This window comes from Hyperolius riggenbachi, chromosome 7 (genome assembly GCF_040937935.1).
Source record: "Hyperolius riggenbachi isolate aHypRig1 chromosome 7, aHypRig1.pri, whole genome shotgun sequence".
NCBI classification, from domain to species: Eukaryota; Metazoa; Chordata; class Amphibia; order Anura; family Hyperoliidae; genus Hyperolius; species Hyperolius riggenbachi.
In genome coordinates this window covers 115,903,790-115,923,303 of record NC_090652.1, presented here as the reverse complement: position 1 = coordinate 115,923,303, position 19,514 = coordinate 115,903,790, and the positions used below count along the sequence as shown (strand labels likewise).

The 19,514-nt window shown below is 48.5% G+C and overlaps 1 protein-coding gene across 1 annotated transcript in view; it reads right to left on the bottom strand.

Moving 5' to 3' along the window:
• Positions 1 to 19,514, bottom strand: part of OTOA (otoancorin) — a 253,400-nt gene that overhangs the window by 22,246 nt on the left and 211,640 nt on the right. The window contains exons 18-20 of the mRNA XM_068247315.1: positions 11,049 to 11,236; positions 4,428 to 4,583; positions 2,903 to 3,045 (exon numbers count right to left, since the gene is read on the bottom strand). Of these exons, the coding sequence (XP_068103416.1) occupies positions 2,903 to 3,045; positions 4,428 to 4,583; positions 11,049 to 11,236 (487 nt within the window). The remainder of the gene's footprint in view (positions 1 to 2,902; positions 3,046 to 4,427; positions 4,584 to 11,048; positions 11,237 to 19,514) is intronic.

The following is a 19,514-nucleotide window of genomic DNA, read 5'->3' as shown; positions in this document are numbered from 1 at the left end:
AGACCTGTAAATGCTTGGAAATTATTTAGAACCAATTATCATGTACTATGATTAAATATATATTTGTCAAGAGGTACTTGTGATAATGTTTACTATGCTAGGGGGAACTTGGTGAGTACAGGGTTTTAAAATGGGCACATACCAATAAAATGTTGAGAACCACTGCTCTAGAACCTAGGTTCTCAACACATGGTAAACGTACTCCTGGGAGTACTTTCGGAATTTACATGGGGTACTTAAATTGATCATCATAGTCAATCCATAATTGTAAGTTGTTGTTTTGTTTTTTTTGCTTAATTAAAAAAATAAACCATATAAAAATAAACCTTTATAATTATTATAGTTATGTAAAAGCATCAAGCATTTTTTTAAAGCATTTATACACAATTAAAGCGTAATAAAAATAAAAAAAGAAACAGATACTTACCTAAGGAGAGGGAAGGCTCTCTGGGTACTATAGAGCAGGGGCGTAACAATAGACCCAATAGATATAGCTGCAGGGGAGCCCAGAAGCCACAGGGAGCCCATCTTGAGAGAATGACAACCAAGGGCAAGGAGAGAAAAAAACTTTCTGCTCTCTGCACAATTGTTCTAATGACTGCCCCTGCTCAGCCACTGATAAGGAATCATACAAAGTTTTGCAGACAAAGATTTGTAGACAGTCCCTATTCAGTGTTCAGCAGGGTCTTGTGTACAGCCTGTTCTACCTCCAGCCTTTCTACCCCTAACCAATTGCTGTGTACTGTAGTGATGGGGCCCCATCCAAAGTTTTGCAGGGGGGCCCAGGGATTTCTAGTTACTCCCCTGCTATAGAGCCTTCCCGTTCCTCTCTTCATCTTCTCATTCCCCGCAGGCTCCTCCATTTAAAGAGGAACTCCAGTGAAAATAATTTAATAAAAAAAGTGCTTCATTTTTACAATAATTATGTATAAATGATTTAGTCAGTATTTGCCCATTGTAAAATATTTTAAATCCCTGATTTACATTCTGACATTTATTACATAGTGACATTTTTACTGTTGGCAGGTGATGTAGCTGCTGCATGCTTTTTTGGCAGTTGTAAACAGCTGTAAACAGCTATTTCCCACAATGCAGCAAGGTTAATAGACAGGAAACTGCCAGGAGTATGTACTCAGAGTTTCTTGTGGGAGGGGTTTCACCATAATATCAGTCATACTGCGCCCCCTGATGGTCGGTTTGTGAAAAGGAATAGATTTCTCATGTAAAAGGGGGTATCAGCTACTGATTGGGATAAAGTTCAATTCTTGGTTGGAGTTTCTCTTTAAATCTCATACTCTGGGAGGTTTCGGATGTCTTTGGGAGCCCGAGTGCTCCTGAAGATGGGCGAATCTGTACTGCGCATGCACGAGAGAGCTCCCAAAGGAGCTTCCGAAGACTTCTGAAGCCCACCCAAAGCGGAAGAGAGCAGTCCCCGACCCAGAAATTGCTAATGGGACGAGGAGAGCATCCGAAAGGCTCTGTAAGGCTCAGAGCCTTCCCCCTCTTTAGGGAAGTATCTTTCTTTTCTTTTCTTTTTTTAAATTAAGCTTCAGGCTCCCTTTAAGTTGTATTTCTAACATAAATAAATGTGTCGAGGGGTGCTTAAGATCACGTTACCCACAACTTAGGGAACTTGGCTGGGGCAGTCATTGACAAAGGGGTGTAAGCTATATAATGTTGAGAAAACTGAAGTTGCCCTGCTTCCCCCATCCCCCCCCCCCCCCCCCCCATGAGCCTGCAGTCTCCTGTAAAAACTGCATCCTTTGTTGCGTACATTTGTTATAGTTGCCTGTTTCTTGATGCCGGAAACTGTTGGTTGCTTTTTCGGAAATCTCTCTTCTTATTTCCTCTCTGTACTTTATTCTAACACTAAAACACTAACCTTCCACCTTTTAATTTCAATTGAAGAAGGAGGAGACCTGTGGGACGCACCCTGCGCACGGACGCCCATAACGCAGAAGGGAGAAGGGAGTTAATCATTTCCCGCCGCTGCCAATGACACACTGGCGCTGTAACATCTGGAGGGGGAGTGCAGACAGGGGGGGTGGCCCAGGTGAGGGAGGGGGGGGGGGTGTAACCCCCCTGCGCTGTGCCCCCTGCTCCCCATCCAGGCTACCTATACTGAGACAACTATACTACCTATACTGGGACGACTATACTATCTATACTGGGGGCAACTATACTAGCTACCTATACTGGGTCAACTATACTAGCTACCTATACTGGGGCAACTATACTACCTATACTGGGGTCAACTATACTAGCTACCTATACTGGGGCAACTATACTACCTATACTGAGGGCAACCATACTACTTATACTGGGGGCAACTATACTAGCTAACTATACTGTGGTCAACAATATTGCCTACCTATACTGGGGACAACTATACTAGCTACCTATACTGAGACAACTATACTACCTATACTGGGGCAGCTGCCTATACTGGGGGCAACTATACTGGCTACCTATACTGAGACAACTATACTACCTATACTGAGGGCAACTACACTACCTATACTGGGGCAGCTGCCTATACTGGGGGCAACTATACTAGCTACCTATACTGGGGGCAACAATATTGGCTACCTATACTGGGGGCAACTGTACTAGCTACCTATACTGTGGCAACTATACTGGCAACATGCAGATTTTCATTTTTAAGAGCTGCTCAGGGTCCTTTAAAGCAGTTAACACTGGTGTTCATAAAAAAACAACAACCATGTTCGAATGAGACACTGAGCAGAAGCCGGTGTGAACCTATATCTTGAGTCATCATTTCATATGGGGGTGAGAGGTATGGCTCATGGATTTGTCCTAAAGCAAAATCTTATAAAAAATGTAAAAGATTGTAATGACTAAATAAGTCCAAATTACTGTTTAATATTTCAAGAGTAGATACCGAAATTCTATTAACTTCATGTGCTTGATCTTCTCAGGATCAGCTGCACACAAGCTGCTTCCGAGTCCAGTCAGTTCAAAACTTTTCAAGTCTTTCAAAGATTTTCCAGAATCATTCAGGTAGCCATGCAAGATGGAGTTTGCCTGTAAATATATACAGCATATCATGCCATCAATCAGACTAGTTTCTTGTTCAGACAGTCCCCTACTTGCAAGCATGAGTTACAACATTTCATACTGACAAACAAAGTTGTCTTCATGTACAAAATGTACAGTACAGTAAAACCTTGGATTGAGAGTAACTCGGTTTAAGGTGCTTTGCAACCCAAGCAAACATTTTTATGAAATTTTGACTTTATATACAAGAAAAAAAATGTATGCATGGGACGCTGCAGGATTGTACTTAATTGTACTTTATCTCAGTGTAAGGACTGTACAAACTCACATTTTCATAAAATCCTCAAAAGTAGTAAAAAGCAACGGTCATTGGATAAGTTCCTTTTTAAAGCCACACTTTTTAAAGTCAAAACTAAAAGTTGGGGTGAGCCACCAGATAGCCAAGACTCTGTTAGTTATATCAAAAGTCTTGTTTCTATTTTTATTTTATACAGTACAGTACTTTGCACTAAATATTTTTCTATAACCAAATTTAGATTGTGGAACGACTCACCTGAATTTCCATTAATCCTTATAGGGTAATTTGCTTTGATATAAGCGTGCTTTGGATTACAAGCATGTTTCCAGGATGAATTATGCTTGCAAACAAAGATTCCCCTGTACTGTTTTTGTTATTACATATTTTTATAGTTACCGTATTTTTCGGACTATAAGATTCTCCTGAACATAAGATGCACACTAGGTTTAGAGGACAAAAACCAGGAGGGGGAAAAACTCAATACTAAACCTGGTGCATCCATGGTGAAGGGGCATCTTGTGGATTATGCCCCCTTTGTACCACATGCCCCCTGGTACCTCTTGTGTCTCCCTGTATCCTCCTCTGTCCCACTTGAGTCCTCCTGTGCCCTCCATGTGTCCGCCTCTGTTCTTGTGTCTTCCTCTTTGCCCTTTTGTGTCCCCTTGTGTCCTCCTCTATGCCCCTTTGTGACCTCCTCCATGCCCCTTTGTGTCCCCCTGTGTCCTCCTCTGCATGGGCACAGTACAGGAAGTCCCCAACATTGTAGCGGGTTGGAGGTTGTATTGGCAGCTGTTCACAAGTCAGGAACTCTCTGCATTTGGACTAAAAGATGCAGTGACGTTTTCCCGACATGTGTACAGTGTGCAGCCTGTAGCTGAGGGGTGTCTGTATGAGCTTGTGCTTAGAAATGTCTCTAGGGGTGGAATTTTATATCCCAATGGGGAACAGTTATTTATGCACATGTAGGAGCAATTGTGCTTTCCCCAGTTGGATAACCCGTGTTTCTAGGTGCCCTGCAAAGTGTCTGAAGGGTGCATACAGGCACACATCTTTGTGCTATACAACATGGCAACTACCTGATGCAGTTCACAATAATATGAGCATGGCTTACCTGAGCTGGAGTCCATTCAGTTTGCTGAGTCAGTGCAGAAACCATGTCTATAGAGCTTAAATCCAGCTGGTTTATTTCACTGGTGTTCAGAGCAGTGGAAATGCATCCCAATGCTGTGATATGGTATCTCTTCCATTGTGACAGTGGACCCCAGAGCTGTGTGGGTAAAACCAGATTATCTGAGATATGAATAAATCACACATCGGCTGCTCAGTGGCGTCCCTACAATAGAGCGCAGGGGGGCGGGGCGCACCGGGTGTCAGACACCCAGGGGGGTGTCGCCACGACCCCCCACAGCAGCACAATCGGAGGGGGAAGCAGGGCTAGAAGGAGAGGCTGTGGAGGCAGCGGTGGGGAGGGGGGAAATATCCCCCCCTCCCTCACCTGGGACCCCTCCTTCTGCCTCTCTCATCCCCTCCAGGATAGCGGCGATAAGTGCGGGGCGGCCGGAGGCAGGGCCGCGCCTGGGCGAGTGCTGTGGTGTGGGTGCATTGCACCCAGGTGCCGGGCTGTGCTTGCCCCCAGTCTGGTCTTCACCGGTGCCCTCTGCCTCCCCCTCGGTCGCCGCTTTCTCCCCCTGGCCGCCTGCAGCATCAGACCTCATCAGCGGGCGGCCAGATAGACGGGCGCCGGCGCTAGGACCTAGCGGACACCGCTCATGCGGAAGTGACATCACTTCCGCATAGCGGTGCGCCCGCCGCCCGCTCTAAGGTCGGGTCGCCAACTGATAGAGAGGTCTGCTGCTGCTGGGAGGTGAGGGGTCCCTGTCACTCACTACCTACCTAGCCTGGGGGCACCTGTCACTCACTGGGGGTCCCTGTCACCCACTACCTACCTAGCCTGGGGGCACCTGTCACTCACTGGGGGCACCTGTCACTCACTACCTACCTAGCCTGGGGGCACCTGTCACTCACTGGGGGTCCCTGTCACTCACTAACTACCTAGCCTGGGGGCACCTGTCACTTACTGGGGGTCCCTGTCACCCACTACCTACCTAGCCTGGGGGCACCTGTCACTCACTGGGGGTCCCTGTCACTCACTACCTACCTAGCCTGGGGGCACCTTTCACTTACTGGGGGTCCCTGTCACCCACTACCTACCTAGCCTGGGGGCACCTGTCACTCACTGGGGGTCCCTGTCACTCACTACCTACCTAGCCTGGGGGCACCTGTCACTCACTGGGGTCCCTGTCACTCACTAGCTAGCCTGGGGGCACCTGTCACTCACTGGGGGTCCCTGTCACTCACTACCTACCTAGCCTGGGGGCACCTGTCACTTACTGGGGGTCCCTGTCACTCACAACCTACCTAGCCTGGGGGCACCTGTCACTCACTGGGGGCACCTGTCACTCACTACCTACCTAGCCTGGGGGCACCTGTCACTCACTGGGGGTCCCTGTCACTCACTACCTACCTAGCCTGGGGGCACCTGTCACTCACTGGGGGTCCCTGTCACTCACTACCTACCTAGCCTGGGGGCACCTGTCACTCACTGGGGGTCCCTGTCACTCACTACCTACCTAGCCTGGGGGCACCTGTCACTCACTGGGGGTCCCTGTCACTCACTACCTACCTAGCCTGGGGGCACCTGTCACTCACTGGGGGTCCCTGTCACTCACTACCTACCTAGCCTGTGGGCACCTGTCACTCACTGGGGGCACCTGTCACTCACTACCTACCTAGCCTGGGGGCACCTGTCACTCACTGGGGGTCCCTGTCACTCACTACTTACCTAGCCTGGGGGCACCTGTCACTCACTGGGGGTCCCTGTCACTCACTACCTACCTAGCCTGGGGGCACCTGTCACTCACTGGGGGTCCCTGTCACTCACTACCTACCTAGCCTGGGGGCACCTGTCACTTACTGGGGGTCCCTGTCACCCACTACCTACCTAGCCTGGGGGCACCTGTCACTCACTGGGGGTCCCTGTCACTCACTATCTACCTAGCCTGGGGGCACCTGTCACTCACTGGGGGTCCCTGTCACTCACTACTTACCTAGCCTGGGGGCACCTGTCACTCACTGGGGGTCCCTGTCACTCACTACCTACCTAGCCTGGGGGCACCTGTCACTCACTGGGGGTCCCTGTCACTCACTACCTACCTAGCCTGGGGGCACCTGTCACTTACTGGGGGTCCCTGTCACTCACTACCTACCTAGCCTGGGGGCACCTGTCACTCACTGGGGGCACCTGTCACTCACTACCTACCTAGCCTGGGGGCACCTGTCACTCACTGGGGGTCCCTGTCACTCACTACCTACCTAGCCTGGGGGCACCTTTCACTCACTGGGGGTCCCTGTCACTCACTACCTACCTAGCCTGGGGGCACCTGTCACTCACTGGGGGTCCCTGTCACTCACTACCTACCTAGCCTGGGGGCACCTGTCACTTACTGGGGGTCCCTGTCACTACCTACCTAGCCTGGGGGCACCTGTCACTCACTGGGGGCACCTGTCACTCACTACCTACCTAGCCTGGGGGCACCTGTCACTCACTGGGGGTCCCTGTCACTCACTACCTACCTAGCCTGGGGGCACCTTTCACTCACTGGGGGTCCCTGTCACTCACTACCTACCTAGCCTGGGGGCACCTGTCACTCACTGGGGGTCCCTGTCACTCACTACCTACCTAGCCTGGGGGCACCTGTCACTTACTGGGGTCCCTGTCACTCACTACCTACCTAGCCTGGGGGCACCTGTCACTCACTGGGGGCACCTGTCACTCACTACCTACCTAGCCTGGGGGCACCTGTAACTCACTGGGGGTCCCTGTCACTCACTACTTACCTAGCCTGGGGGCACCTGTCACTCACTGGGGGTCCCTGTCACTCACTACCTACCTAGCCTGGGGGCACCTGTCACTTACTGGGGGTCCCTGTCACCCACTACCTACCTAGCCTGGGGGCTCCTGTCACTCACTGGGGGTCCCTGTCACTCACTACCTAGCTAGCCTGGGGGCACCTGTCTCTCACTGGGGGGTCCCTGTCACTCACTACCTACCTAGCCTGGGGGCACCTGTCACTCACTGGGGGTCCCTGTCACTCACTACCTAGCCTGGGGGCACCTGTCACTCACTGGGGGTCCCTGTCACTCACTACCTAGCTAGCCTGGGGGCACCTGTCACTCACTGGGGGGTCCCTGTCACTCACTACCTACCTAGCCTGGGGGCACCTGTCACTCACTACCTAAAGGGCTCCCTGTCACTCACTACCTAAAGGGCTCCCTGTCACTCACTACCTAAAGGGGCTCCCTGTCACTCACTACCTAAAGGGGCTCCCTGTCACTCACTACCTAAAGGGGGTCCAGGCTGGCTACATATACTGGGGACACTGGCTGTTTGTCATTATGTGCATTTACTGGTGAAAAGCTGTCTCTTATTATGTGCATTTGCTGGTGAAAAGCTGTCTCTTATTATGTGCATTTACTGGTGAAAATCGGTTTCTTATTATGTGCATTTACTGGTGAAAAGCGGTTTCTTATTATGTGCATTTACTGGTGAAAAGTGGTCTCTTATTATGTGCATTTACTGGTGAAAAGCGGTTTCTTATTATGTGCATTTACTGGTGAAAAGCGGTCTCTTATGTGTATTTACTGGTGAAAAGCGGTCTCCTATTATGTGCATTTACTGGTGAAAAGCGGTCTCTTATTATGTGCATTCACTGGTGTAAAGCGGCTTCTTATTATGTGCATTTACTGGTGAAAGGCTGTCTGTCATTACGTGCGTTTAATGGTGAAACGCTGTCTCTTATGTGCATTTAGTGGGGAAACTTTGTCAGTAAAAATAATCTTTTGTCCGTAAATTTTTAGGTATTTGTCAGTAAAAAATAACGTGAAAGGTTGGCAACACTGGCAGGCTGCGTGGCGCAACGGGAAAGATACAGGCAGCCCACCTCACACTTGGGCTTGGCGGGGGGAGGAGCCGACGATAGCGAGCGAGAGTAGGGGGGCCGCAGGCAGCCATAAATACGCAGTGTGTGACTGTGTCGCACTCGCAGAGCCTCTCAGCCTGAATCAGTCCAGAGACTCGCAGGCAGCCAAAGCCAGCCAGGAGCAAGCCCATGGAAGAGGGGTAGGAATGGAGTATCGCATGCATGCGTAAAGAGGTGGAAGGTGTGGGTGTGATGAGGCAGGATATGGGTGTGGTTATGTGGTTGGGCGCGGTTAATTTAACCACTCCCATAGGCGCCAGAGAAAATCTTGCACCCAGGTGCCAGGCACCCCAGGCTCTCACCCCTGAGCATATGGACAATTACTTACTTGATTTCCGCGTTCCAAGCGTGGAGCGCAGCATCATGATGACGTTACAGGTCTCCGTCTTCAATGCCGCCCACTGTGCTTCCTGATTAGCGGAAGCACAGTGGGCGGCATTGGAGGCGGAGACCTGTAACGTCATGACACTTGGATCTCCCCACCGCTACCTCCACAGCCCCTCCATCTAGCCCTGCTTCCCCCTCCTGGGGCACCTACACTGGGGGCAACTATACTAGCTTACTGGGGGCAACTATACTAGCCATACTGGGGGCAACTATACCAGCTATACTGGGGGCAACTATACTAGCCATACTGGGGGCAACTATACTAGCCATACTGGGGGCAACTATACTAGCCATACTGGGGACAACTATACTTACTGGGGGCAACTATATTAGCTATACTGGGGGCAACTAAACTATACTAGCTATACTGGCTGGGGCAACTATACTAGCTATACTGGGGGCAGCTATCCTGGCTGGGGGGCAACTATACTAGCTATACTGGCTGGGGGCAACTATACTAGCTGTACTGGCTGGGGGCAACTATACTAGCTGTACTGGCTGGGGGCAACTATACTAGCTATACTGTCTGGGGGCAACTACACTAGCTATACTGGCTGGGGCGACCATACTAGCTATACTGGGGCAACTATACTAACTTCATTGGGGGCAACTAGCTTCACTGGGGGCAACTGTACTAGCTATACTGGGGGCAGCTATACTGGGGGCAACTATATTACCTACACTAAGGGCAACTATACTAGGTATTTTGGGGGCAACTATACTAGCTATACTGGGGCCGCTATTCTGGAGGGGGAAGAGAGAGGCAGAAGGAGGGGTCCCAGGTGAGGGAGGGGGGGATATGTCCCCCCTCCCCACCGCTGCCTCCACAGCCCCTCCATCTAGCCCTGCTTCCCACTCCTGGGGGTACAGCCTCCATATCACTCTCATCCCGGGTTCACTTTAAATTAGTTAGCTCCGCCCTCATCTGGTCATGGCCATGCCCATTTTCCACCGCAGCGCGCTTTGCGCGCCTCAATTTATAGCCACGCCCATATTTTTTTTTGGGGGGGGGTGTCTTTTAATACCCAGCACCGGGTGTCAAATGCCCTAGGTACGCCACTGCGGCTGCTACTGCTAGATAAAAGCATAATTTATATAGTTTTTCTTTAGTGAAATTGGTAGTGAACCTATAGAGCCATGGGCATGGATGCAATGCTAGGGGCTTGGGTGGCTGCAGCCCAAGGGGTACCCTGGATGTAAAAAAGAGGTTGCTACATATGAAAGAGGAGGCTGAAAATGGGACACAACACATGAATAAGGGAAGCTAATGTCCAAGTGTCCAAGGGAGCTGTGCATGAGAGAAATGTGCTGCTGTACATGGATGTTACACATGGAAGAGGATGCTGCACTGCTGCATAAGGAAGGGGAGTCACAACACACTTGGCCTAGGGGCAGAAAAAGGATAAATCCAGCCTGATGATTACCACCAATCAGTGCTCATATAGACAGTGCCGCTTCTAGACTTTTTACTACCTGAGGCAAACTTGTGAGGATGCCCCCCCCCCCCCCCTCAATTTGGAACGATCGCATGGAGCCTGACAATTTGCACTGCACATTATAGCTGTGGTGCAACCAAAGAAAAGAAAAATACTCCCTCAGTATAGGTAGGTAGGTAGCCTGGTGTAGGTGCCCCCTTTTTAGGTCAGCCAGGTATAGTTGCCCCCAGTTAAGGTAGTCAGTGTAGTTGCCCCAGTATAGATTAGAGTCCCCCTGTAGATTGTCAGTATAGTTGCTCCAAGTATAGGTATGCAGTATAGTGCCCCAGGCCCAGTATAAGTAGCCAGTTTAGTTGCCCCCAAGTCAAGTATAGGTAGCCAGTCTAGTTGCCTCAGTACACATAGCATAGCTAGATAGGTAATCCTCCGTCCCTCCCTGCAGCCGCTGATCATCTTACCTTCTCGGCAGCCACTTTCTCTATAACAGTCCCCGGCCCCTTGCATGCCGCTACACAGACCTCAGATCAGAGCGACTCGCTGCGCCGCCGTGACCAGATAAGACGTGTGCTATATTTAGGTATTTAGGTGTGTATGAGGGAGGAGTTGATTGTACATTGCCATACACTGACATGTGGATTAGTACATGGAGCAAGATGGACGGAACATTGGCTGGAGGTTACATGGAAATGTAGCTATTCTAGAGCCCCCTTGATTTGTAGCTGTAAATTGTTACAGCACTGCCTGTAATGATTTCATTTGTCTTTTCACTACTGTGCACCCCATCTTCTACTCTTCCATTGCCTGAAACCCAGTAATCTCTGCATCATCTGTTCACACTGCTTTGTGCACGTATGCAGATCAGACATGTACCACTTTTCCTTTATCCTTCAGTACAGACAGCTGAGACTGATTGAAGCGTCTCACACCACCAAGGATGTGCACGGTTTTGCTAAAGGTGTCCATGCTAATACAATGCAACTCCATAGCTGACCAGAAGGCATTGGCTTCACCCAGTAGTGTGATGGTATCAGCAGATGGCACTGTTGTATCCATGCACTCTCCATCTAAGGAAAGAACCAAAACAGTCAGTCTTTAGGCCTGAACACAAAATCACCTGTTAAAAAAGTGGTCCCCTGAAAGCTATACAACTTAATATATGAGTGCATTGGGTATTACTTCATTTAGGCTTGCAGGCCTGCCTGTACTCTGTAGCTTCACTATACAACTGGCCTCAGTGGTTGCAGCACTGCACTGCCATCACTTGGCTCTGGAGTCAGGTAAGCTACAGTATGCAGCAGAAATAGCAACAACGAGCACTCCAAATGAATGAGGATGTTCACAGGGTTCTCCATTTATGCCAGGACTGTGTTTCACAACAAGCACAAGGGTTTTCCATTAACAAGTATAACAAATTGCAATATTATATCGCATGCATATATTTAGCTCTCTTAGCATCCCATAAGGGCAGAGCAGGATCATCCACCAGGCAACATAGGCAGGTGCTTAGGGCATAGTGGGGGTCAAGGGGCCCAACTGCCACCTTCTTTGATCTCTCTTCACTTTAGTTTACCAAAAGGACCGCAAGGGGCCCACAAATCTACTGCCTTGCCTAGAGCCCCATTAAATCTTAATCCATCGCTGCATAGGAGTAAATGAAAGAAGCAATAATTCTGCAGTTATCAGCACAGAGTTTTCAGTTTAAGCTAGGCTCGTATTCTAGAAATGTGCATTTAAAGTGGACATGAACAATTGAAAAACCCATCCTGTGTGTATTGCGGAGACAAAAAGGTCTCAATTCACTAAGATCATGCTGGAGATAATAAGGCAATAGAAAACTTACCTCCACACACTGATCTTGCCTTATTAAGGTGTAGAGATAAGTTTTCACAGTGAGAGAGTTATCTTATCACTTCAGTCCTTAAAGCAGCCCATACACTCAGCCGATTTTCTGGCTGACCGATCGATCCCGATCGATCGATCGATCGATTGCAAATCGGTTGGCCAATCGACTGATCGACGGACGATTTCGATCGATTTCGATGGATTTCCATCGAACTTGCAGGGTGGAAAATTTAGGTCGATCTGATGAGATTGCTTATCAGTTTGCATTGGCCTTAATGGAAATCTGATGGCAAAAAAATGCCATCAGATCGAATTTCAATAGATTTCAAACTGAAATCTATTGGAATTCTATCCTGGTAAAAAATGTTCTAAAAACGCATCAGATAGATCATCAGATGCATTTCTTATCTATCTGCTGCCAATCTGACGAGTGTATGGGCACCTTAAGTTACCTCCTCTGTCCTTATTTTTACATGCAGTTAATTAACAGCCTGGCCCATATGCAAATCACTCTTCCACTTAAGTTTTCTCTAGGAGATAATTTTTCATCTTCTATTTAAAATAACTTTTCAGCACTTTTCAGCAGAAAAGTACCAAAAAGTAGCTAAAAAAGTATAATAAAGATTATTCTGAGTATTTCCTTGCTTTCTGGTGGCTTGAAATGCATTTTATTGAAAAGGTAAAAAAATATCACCTTGGAGAAAACTCAGGAGAAAAAGTGAATTGCATATGGGCCCCTGGGCCATATGCAATTCACTTTTTCTCCTGAGTTTTCTCCCAGGTGATATTTTCACAACTTGTCATAAAATGCCTTTTAAGTCACCAGCAAGCAAGAAAATACTCAAAATAAATTTGATAGTACTTTTTCACCAACTTTTGGGTACTTTTTCAATTGTAAAATGCTGAAAAGTTAGGTTAAATAGAAGATGAAAATCATCTCCTAGGAGATAACTCAGGTGAAAAAGTGAATTGCATATGGGCCCCTGTCTTTAACTTTAGAATTCTGGAGTTATTTTAAGGATTGAAGAGTTAACTTTAGAGATCTCACCCGGGGCGTAGCTAGAAATGACTGGGCCCCATAGCAAAAAAAAATTATGGGCCCCTCCCCCCAACCCCGACCTTCCAACCCCACAGACCTCGGACCTCCCACCCAAATATTTTGTGGGGAAATCTGATTTCCCCACAAAACGCAACCAGATTGTCGGCAGATTTCCACACAATATGCAACCAGATTGTTGGCAGATTTCCCCACAAAACGCAACCAGATTGTCGGCAGATTTCCACACAATATGCAACCAGATTGTCGGCAGATTTCCCCACAAAATGCAACCAGATTGTTGGCAGATTTACCCACAAATTGCAACCAGATTGGCGGCAAATTTCCCCCAAAAAATGCAACCAAATTGGCAGCAGATTTCCCAAAAAAATGCAACCAGATTGGCATCAGATTTCCCCCAAAAAATGCAACCAGATTGTCGGCAGATTTTCCTACAAAATGCAACCAGATTGTCTGCAGATTTCCACATAAAATGCAATCAGATTATCGCCAGATTTCCCGACAAAATGCAATCAGATTGTGGCAAAATTTCACCAACATAATGCAATCAGATTGTCGACAGATTTCCCCACAAAATGCAGTATATGTAGCCAGGTCTATAGTGGGATAACAATTACCTGGAGGGAGGGTGGTTGGGCAGGCTGGCACGCTATTTGCGGTGCAGGCACTGCACTGGGTAGGCAGTTAGGTAGCTGGGTCGGAGGGTAGGCAGTTAGGTAGCCAGGTAGGCAGATAGGTAGCTAGGTGGCAGGGTAGGCAGATAGGAAGCTAGGTGGCAGGGTAGGCAGATAGGTAGATGGGTAGGCAGTTAGGTAGAAGGGTAGGCAGATAGGTAGCTGGGTGGCAGGGTAGGCAGTTAGGTAGCTGTGTGACAGGGTAGGCAATTAGGTAGCTGGGTGGCAGAGTAGTCAGATAGGTCGCTGGGTGGCAGTGTAGGCAGTTAGGTAGTTGGGTGGAAGGGTGGGCAGTTAGGTAGCTGGGTGGGCAGTTAGGTAGCTGGGTGGGAGGGTGGGCAGTTAGGTAGCCTCGGTTAGGCAGCTGGGTGGGCGGTTAGACGGCTCCGGTTAGGCAGCTGGGTGGGTGGGCAGTTAGGCAGCTGGCTGGGTGGGCAGTTAGGCAGCTGGCTGGGTGGGTGGGCAGTTAGGCAGCTGGGTGGGTGGGTGGGCAGTTAGGCAGCTGGGTGGTCGGTTAGGGCTGGGTGGGTCAGTTAGGCAGCAGGGTGGGTGGGTCGGTTAGGCAGCAGGGTGGGTGGCTGGGTGGGCGGTTAGGCAGCTGGATGGGTGGGTAGGTGGGTGGGTGGTTAGGCAGCTGGATGGGTGGGTGGGTGGGTGATTAGGCAGGTGGGTGGGTGGATAATTAGGCAGCTGGGTGGGTGGGTGGGTGGATAATTAGGCAGCTGGTGGCTGGGTGGGTAATTAGGCAGCTGGGTGGGTGGGCTTTGTGCTGGTAATTAGGCAGCTGGGTGGGTGGGTAATTAGGCAGCTGGGTTGGTGGGTAATTAGGCAGCTGGGTTGGAGGGTAATTAGGCAACTGGGTTGGTGGGTAATTAGGCAGCTGGGTGGGTAATTAGGCAGCTGGGTGGGTGGGCTTTGTGCTGGTAATTAGGCAGCTGGGTGGGTGGGTAATTAGGCAGCTGTGTGGGTGGGTAATTAGGTAACTGGGTGAGTGGGTAATTAGGCAGCTGGGTGGGTAATTAGGCGGGTGGGTGGGTGCTGGTAATTAGGCAGCTGGGTGGGTGGGTAATTAGGCAGCTGGGTTGGTGGGTAATTAGGCGGGTGGGTGGGTAATTAGGCAGCTGGGTGGGTGAGTGCTGGTAATTAGGCAGCTGGGTGGGTGGGTAATTAGGCAGCTGGGTGGGTTAGGCAGCTGGGTGGGTAATTAGACAGCTGCGTGGGTGGCTAATTAGGCGGGTGGGTGGATAGTGGGGTAGGGGCCCGACTCCTATCCCCCCCTGCCTCACCTGGGGTCCGGGGTCCCCCCTCCTTTTACGAGCGGCGGCGGGAGGTGCGGCATATTCAGCAGGCTCCGGCGGGGTAATCAGCCGCTAGAGGTTCAGCTGCCTCCAGGCTACGGTGTCTCCTCTGTATGCCGCGCGCAATAAACCAGGAAGCAGTGCGCGCGGCATACAGAGGAGACAGTAGCCCGGAGGCAGCTGGACCTCTAGCGCCTGATTACCCTGCCAGAGTCTAATGAATATGCCGCACCTCCCGCCGCTCATAAAGGAGGGGGGGGGGGGCGCCGAGGTGAGGGAGGGGGGCGGGGGCACGGCACGGCAGTATAATAAAAAAATAAAAAAAAAATAAAAAATATAAAGTACTCTCAGGCAGCTGCGGGCCCCTTGTGACTTAGGGCTGCCGCGGGGCCCCGTAGCAACGCTATGACTGCTATCCCCATTGCTACGCCACTGGATCTCACCTTAACTTAACCACTTCAGCCTTCAGTGTTTTTTCACCTTATGCATCCCAGCTATTTTCACATTTCAGCACTCCTCCCATTCATTCACTAATAACCTTATCACTACTCATCACATCCAAATGATCCATATCTTGTTTTTTTTGCTACCAATTAAGCTTTTTGGAGGTGGTATTTGTTTTCAGTTATTACATTATTTTCTATGCATTTTAAAGGGAAAAATTAGGGAAAAAAATGAAAAAAATAAATTTTTTCTCCAATCCCCTATAGTTTTAAAATAAACAATGCTATTCTAGATACAACACACACATTTAATTTGCCTATTTGTCCTGGTAATCCCAACATTTAAATTATATCCCTAGTGCAATGTTTGGGGATAATATATCATTTGGAAGTAAAGGTGTATTTTTTTCTATGTTGTTTTTTGTTTTCTCATTTTACCCTAGCAATGATTGCAAGCCCTTATTTGCAAACCCCCCCCCCCCCCCCCCCAGCAATATACTCTCATGACATACATATTTAAAAAGCTCAGTCCACAAGGTAACTATGTTTGTATTCTATTTTAAATTATGTAACTTTTTTTTTTTTTTACAAGCTTTTTACTTTGGTACAGAAAATATGAAAATAAAAATGTTATTGCTTTTAACTCAGTTTGTCAGTAAAAAGAATTCACATGACCTAGGCCTTCAGCTCTCCAACACACCAAATTATATTCTCTCACTTGTCACGGTAAAAATGATACCCTACGTACATGATCAGATCGTATTTTGGGCACACAGCAGACTGTTAACCATGAGCAGCACCAATTGATTTTGTCAAAGCAATTTTTTGCATCAAAAGTAATACAGTCATTCTTTCTTAGCAAAGCCAATGAAGCATCTGAACAGTCAAGGAAAGCCATAAATGTCACCATTCAGAAAACTAGAGACCCAGGCCTACTCAGATATACATATTTTGTAACATTTGGACTTATGCGGTTTTGCTGAAATTGCACCATAACTTTGAAAATGGTATTTCTTTACAGTTTTTTTCACTTTGGCACAGAAAAAAAAATCACATGACATAGATCTAAGCTCTCAAAGACCCCAAATTCTATTCTCTCACTTGTCACGGTTAAAATGATACCCTACATACATGATCAGATCGTATTTTGGGCACACAGCAGACTGTTAACCACGAGCAGCACCAATTGATTTTTCAAAGCCATTTTTTGCATCAAAAGTAATACAGTCATTCTTTCTTAGCAAAGCCAATGAAGCATCTGAACAGTCAAGGAAAGCCATAAATGTCACCATTCAGAAAACTAGAGACCCAGGCCTACTCAGATATACCGTATTTTTATGACCATAAGACGCACTTTTTCTCCCCCAAAAGTGGGGTGAAAAAGTCCCTGCGTCTTATGGACCGAATGATACAATATTCGGGTGGGCGCCAGATTTCCCCCACATCGCAAATCCCTGCAGCAAGTCGGCACGCTCTAACGGGTGAAAGAAATTAAGATTTCCGGTGCTTGGAGGCGTGACCTAGCATTGCATGGAGTAGAATCACCATACCGAAGCTTCTGGCATGGATTCCTTACCTCCGGTAACCTGCTTGCCACTGTCGGGCATTGGCGACCTCCTGGACACTAAGCGGGACTTGCACATTACCACCACCGCACTAAGATGACACTGATGGTGCTGGAAGGAGCACCTCAGCTGCTGTGTGCACCTCATCCTCAGCTTCCTCCTCCTCCAGTAAATCATGGATCGCCATGTTGCTCATCCGCCTGGAGGAGTTCACAAACGGGCTGGTTTCGCTGCAGCAGGAGAGCAGAGTTCGGAAGAACGTGCTGGAGACCTAAAAGCTGCAGTGTATTCCTGCGGGCACAGATAACACATGCGAGGAGCCGAGCCAATCAGGAAGGATCTCGCCACACCTCCGCCAAACACGGCCGCCCGCTGCCCTGCTTTGTAATAGGCGCTGATGGTCTCGCTGGTGGGACAACGCTCTGTTATTGGGGCCAATAACAGAGCGTTGTCCCACCAGCAAGACCATCAGGGCCCTTTACAAAGCAGAGCAGGGCAGCGGGTGGCCGTGAATGGCGGAGGTGTGGCGAGATCCTTCCTGATTGGCCCGGCTCCTCGCATGTGTTATCTGATGGGTGCCCGCAGGAATACACTGCAGGAATAAGGACCAAGCCAGACACCGAAGGAGAGTGGGCTGATTACCATCGACAACAGTTGAAACTGGATGCCTGCAGGAATAAACTACAAGAATATAATACAAGCTAGCCATGGAAGCGGAGCAGGCTGAATACCATTTACCAGCAACAGTTACAGAGCTGAGTAGTGGGCGGCCAGAGGTGGAGGTGCAGAGGGATCCTTTCTTGATTGGCATAGTCTCTTACTTGCCTTATCTGATGGATGCGTGTTACAAGGGTAGTGATTACAAACAGCAGAGCAGCAATAACTGCAGGGGGTAAGTACAAAGAGCCACTAGTTAAAGGGGAAGCACTAATCAGAAAGACTGTGGGGCAGATGAATACCATACATATTACAGGGGGATGCCAATACACTGACTTAAAATGAGAGTCACATACAGCATCCTCAGCAAGTCCAGCCTTTGTTTAGTAAGGGGTTAAGTAGGTCAAGCACTATTTTTCCATTGCTACCCATGTAAGGTGGGCACCCCTCAGGCTCCAGCTGACTATCTTTGCCTTCGTACACTCTGAAGGTATAGGTGTAGCCTGTCTTACTCTCACAGAGTTTGTATAACTTGACCCCATACCGTGCCCGTTTATTGGGAATATACTGTCTTATCCTCAGCCTGCCATGAAACGGAATGAGGGATTCATCTACAGCAATATGTTTTTCTGGCATATAGACCTCCCTAAACACATCGTTAAGGTGACTCAAAAGAGGCCTTAATTTAAAGAGGCGGTCATGGGCTGGATCATCCATATGCAGTTGTTGGGAGTTGTCATTAAAATGCAGCAATTCATATCTTTCTTTGGTCATAGTTGCTGAATAGATGAGTGGAAATGGCAGGATCCCTACTCCAGTAGTCTCGCAGCTGAGGCTTTTTCAAAATGCCCATATTGAAGGTCAAGCCTAAAAAAACTTTTATCTCAGGCACATTAGTGGGCCTCCATTGAGTATTAAAATCGGGCAGTGGGGTTGTCAGTAATATATTGGGCAGCATACAGGTTGGTCTGATCTACAATAAATTGTAGAAAGTCCTCAGTAATAAGAAGACCAAAAAAATCTATAGCCTTTAAATTTGGGGTGGGTACCAATACCCCACTAGATGGTGTAAATATGGGGATATCTGGCACCACCATGCAAGGAGGTGATCACTGGACTTGGGTGATCTCCAACGGTACCTGTTGCCTGCTGCTTGCCCTTTGGCCTGAGTATGCCCTCCTCCTGGCTGCCTTCTGGCTACTGCCCTCATTGCCTGCTGTGCTGGGACCTGGCTGCTCCTCATCAGCCAAACTGTCTAAAGTGTCCCTATGCTGCTCCTCTCCATCAATCCTAGGCCTGCGAGCTGGCGGCTCTGTTGACTCCGAGCTTGTGTCTGACAGTGACTCAGTCTTCCACAGGGAGCCACTCACTGCCTGATGACCCCTCCTCGCTGGAGCTGCTACGCTGCATATAGGCGCTAGCCTCCTCAGCAGGATACAGCCTTCTCGCCATTTTATAGGCGGACAAAAATAGATAGATTAGATAGATGGATTAGAAAGATTGGATTTTTTTTAATTGTTTTTTTTTTCTTTTTTTTGTTAGATAGAAAGTAAAGAGCAGGTGTACGGAGGGGTATACAGAGGCGTATACGGACAGAGGGAATAGAGAGAAAAAAAAGAGAAAAAATTTGAAAGTGGGAGGAGAGGTTAGCTAACTAGCTATGGAGGGGGACAGGAAAAGTTTAAGGGGAATGATATGGGGTACAAGTTATAAAACTTTCTGTGTACAATACCAAAATGCTCTCTCACAGCAGCTCCTGTCACCTCAGACTGTGATCTGAGGTAATATAGAGCTGCTGTG